Source organism: Salvia miltiorrhiza, unplaced genomic scaffold, assembly GCF_028751815.1.
Source record: "Salvia miltiorrhiza cultivar Shanhuang (shh) unplaced genomic scaffold, IMPLAD_Smil_shh fragScaff_scaffold_135_1, whole genome shotgun sequence".
In the NCBI taxonomy this organism is placed as follows: domain Eukaryota; kingdom Viridiplantae; phylum Streptophyta; class Magnoliopsida; order Lamiales; family Lamiaceae; genus Salvia; species Salvia miltiorrhiza.
Window position 1 is genome coordinate 91,748 of NW_026651414.1, and position 3,805 is coordinate 95,552.

General features: G+C 38.3%; 1 protein-coding gene across 1 annotated transcript; it reads right to left on the reverse strand.

Moving 5' to 3' along the window:
- Positions 1 to 482: 482 nt before the first annotated feature.
- LOC131002460 (uncharacterized) lies at positions 483 to 1,448 on the reverse strand. Its single transcript, XM_057928955.1, has one exon. It carries the CDS (start codon positions 1,446 to 1,448, stop codon positions 483 to 485), a length of 966 nt encoding a protein of 321 aa, XP_057784938.1.
- Positions 1,449 to 3,805: the final 2,357 nt, after the last annotated feature.

A 3,805-nucleotide genomic window follows, 5' to 3' on the forward strand; every position in this document is an offset into this window, starting at 1 on the left:
TGCGACAGATGCCGAGTGTGAATTTCATTGGTGGAGTTCGACTGCACTTTACACCCTTGAATTTCATCATAACATTCTGGTGGTTCTTTATTCATCGTGAATATTCCCAGAATCTCCTTGCCACATTCTTTTTCCTTGTTTTGGGCTAACCTGAAAGGAAAATGGAAAGGAATTAGTGCTTTAGAATTAGAAATTTTAGATTCAACACTTACCTCGGAAGAAGAGATATTTTCATATTGTTGTGCCTCTTCGACAAATTCATCGTTTTGATCACTTTCTTGCTCTTCCGTCTCATTTTCATCTTCATTAGGCTTTGGATCACAGAAATCTTCCTCACTCATTAAATTCACAGCATAAACATACTCCCTAGGATGTACTTCTTCGTGAGATGGAAGTTTTCCATGATTGACTTGCAACTTGTTCACTTGAGTAGTAAGTTGAGTGATCTGTGCGCCCATACTACCCAACGCGGCTTGCGTCTCTTACTGGAAAGCTTGCTGACTTTGCACCAGATTGTTAATAATCTGGCTGCTCTGTGCCAGACTCTGAAGAATATCGCTCATACTGGGCTCTGGGCGGTCGGTATGGGCATACCGCCCAGCCTGCGGCTGTGCGCTGGTGAAAAATTCAGGCGAATGATTCCAGCTGAAATTTGGATGATTATCCTTCTGAATTTGAGCTCCAACAAAGCCTCTAACTAAGGAAGTTAGAGCATCGAGTTTCTCATTCACACATGCATCTTCTGCTCTGTTGACCGGCCTGTACCTATCATCATCCTCATCCTCATATTGTTGACCATTGGAGACCATATCAAAAATTAATTGTTTCGCTTCATCCAAGGTCTTGTTGGTCAAACTTCCTCCACAAGCAGCATCAACAATCCTCCTGTCAAAAGAAGACATACCACGATAAAAATAATTAATGAGCAATTGATAATCAGAAAATCCGTGGTTAGGACATCTATGACACAATTGTTGAAATCTCTCCCAATAATCAGATAAACACTCTTGTTTCCTTTGCTTGATGCTACTAATAGCTATTCTTAGATTTGCAGCCTTTGATTCTGGAAAGAATTTATGCAAGAACTGCTCCTCTAAGTCGTTCCAAGTTATGATTGAGCCAGGCGATAGATCAAGCAACCAATCTCGAGCTCTACCCTGCAATGTATGAGGAAAAGTTAGTAATCTTAAATGATCTTCAGTAAAACCTTGAGGGCGTAAAGTAGTGCAAACTAAATCAAATTCAGCAAGATGTTTATGTGCACTCTCTCCAAGCGAATTGCTGAATTTTGGAAGAACTTGAATAAAGTCGGGCTTGATTTCAGCATTTTGATTAATAGTGGGCAACACAATGCATAGCGGATGATTTCTCTTGTGGCGGCCCAACTCTCTTATCAACGGTGGTGGTGGCAGAAAATGATCACGGTCATCGTCCCCATCTTCAGACATTTCAACTCCAGCTCTCGATCAATAACAAACAAAAATAAATAAAATAAAATAAAGCAAATCAAAAAATAGAAAAATTACTACTTAAAAACCGATCCCCGGCAACGGCGCCAAAATTTAGTGCGTCGTTTTACACCAAAAATATCCGACAGTCAGCCGGTATGCCCACACTGCGCAGACAGCAGTAAGCAAAATCGTCTCCCAAGGGATCGGCGAGAATTCTCCTAAAATCCAACCTGCAAAGAAACTCCAGAAACGAAATTTATGGGGAAAATATGAGAAAATACTAAATCTAAAAATAAATAAATAAAACCTATAAGAATAATACTAAATAATTAAATAGAAAATTCCAACAATTAATAAAGAATTCCAGCAATCAATTAAGTCCACCCTAGCTTAATTATTCTGATCATTGATGCAAATATAACTTTAATTCATGCAAGCAAACCAGTTATAATCACCGAAGACGCTTCTGACGTGATCTTATTTCTCCTTAATTATTCGGTAACCAGGAAGACGCTTCACTAATTACTACCCTAATCGACTGACAACCGTAAGAGACGCTCTATAGGTTTAATGAGCCGACAACATTAATATCTAGAGAAACCCGATTCAAAACCAATAAACTCTGACGCAGGATTATTGAATTAAGACTGCTTTTCCCTTGACCCTGATGTGTCAATTTACCACTAATCAAACCTAAACCACAATTACGGATGGCCGGTTCAATTGGCTATATAATTAATTCTAACCCAATAAATATTTGCAACTACCTAATGGATTAAAACAATTAATATCATTAAACATGGAGAATCACAGATACAAGCATAACATAAAGTATAAGAACAATTAGATCTCACAAAATAATTTTGCTAGTGCTTCCCTAATCGATGCCGGAATAAAAGAAATTAGCTAGAACGCATAAAAAATAAACAAATAAAACGTGAAGAACAAAAATAAAAGAAAAAACTTGAATTGATGAGCAAAATAATCACGTCCAGCAGCCTCTGTTCCCAAAGTTGCCGCTGGAATATCTTGTCTAATAAAAAGTATGACTTAAGCTAATATATATAAGTTACTAACCTAATTCTAATCTATCTAAAATGGCGCATAAGGCCAAAACTAATAATAAAACTAATCTAGTAAAGTAGGAAGTGGCGCACAGGCCCACAAAACAACTAATTAAATTCAAAACCCAAAATAAATTAATAAAGCATATCCCACAAAAATAATAAGATCAGCCCATAATTTAAAACTCATCCGCCACTCTTCTCGACAAATTTTGTCTTCAATAGTTGCAATTCAAACAGCAATTCAGGTTTTATTCTCCACAGCCTCAAGCTTCAAAATTCTTCTCAAAATCAATCATTTTCTCCAAAACCTATCAAATACCATCAAAAGAATTCATTAGTTCCATAATTAACTCCAAAAGATAATAATAAGCAGGAACTATGCATTAAAATTCACCAAAAACACTCAAAATATGCGTATAAAATACGCCCAAATACTCACGAATGACATTATTGAGGAACTCAGTCCCTCCATCTGATCTGATGCTGATGATGTTGAATTCTTTTTCAACGCTCAGTCTTCTCAGCAGCCTTGGCAGTTCCTCCAGCGTCTCTTTCTTCTTGAAGAGAAAGATAACCCAAGTATATCGTGAATAATCATCCACAACTACTAAGGTGTACTTCCTACCATTGTAGCTCTTTGGAGTGATCGGGCCAAACAGATCCATGTGAAGCAGATGCAGAACCCTTTCAGAGGAGTGTCCTAACTTTGACTTGAATGACATCCGTGTCTGCTTTCCTCTTTGGCATGCTTCACATTCTTGCTTCTTCTGAAACACAATAGAAGGAAGACCTTCTACCAGTTGATGTTTAGCAAGTTTGTTGATCGTCTTGAAGTTGAGATGGTTGAGTCTCTTGTGCCACAACCAGTTGAGCTCCGAGCTGCTCTTGCTGATAAGGCATGTTTCTGGAGGGCTGTCTTCCCAAGAAACGACGTAGAGACTCCCTTGTCTGAATCCTTTCAGAACCACCTTCTTTTGATTGTTTCTAACAGTGAATTCATCTTTCTTGATTTTCACTGTGAAACCGCTGTCACAAAATTGACTCACAGACAACAAGTTATGTTTAAGACCAGAAACAAAGCTAACATTACTGATACTGGCGTTACCCATGTTGAGCACACCATAGCCTTTTATTTCTCCAATTGAGTTGTCTCCGAATGCAACTTTGGATCCAGCTTTCTCAACGTACTGAGACAGATATTCTTTATAGCCCGTCATGTGCTTCGAGCAGCCACTGTCCAGATACCACGTTCTGATTGAAGCTTTGGCCTCTTCCTTCTTTTTGTGT

What these genes read in the sequence shown, in the direction of transcription:
- LOC131002460 (XM_057928955.1), bottom strand. Translation starts at nt 1,448, where the DNA reads ATGTCTGAAGATGGGGACGATGACCGTGATCATTTTCTGCCACCACCA.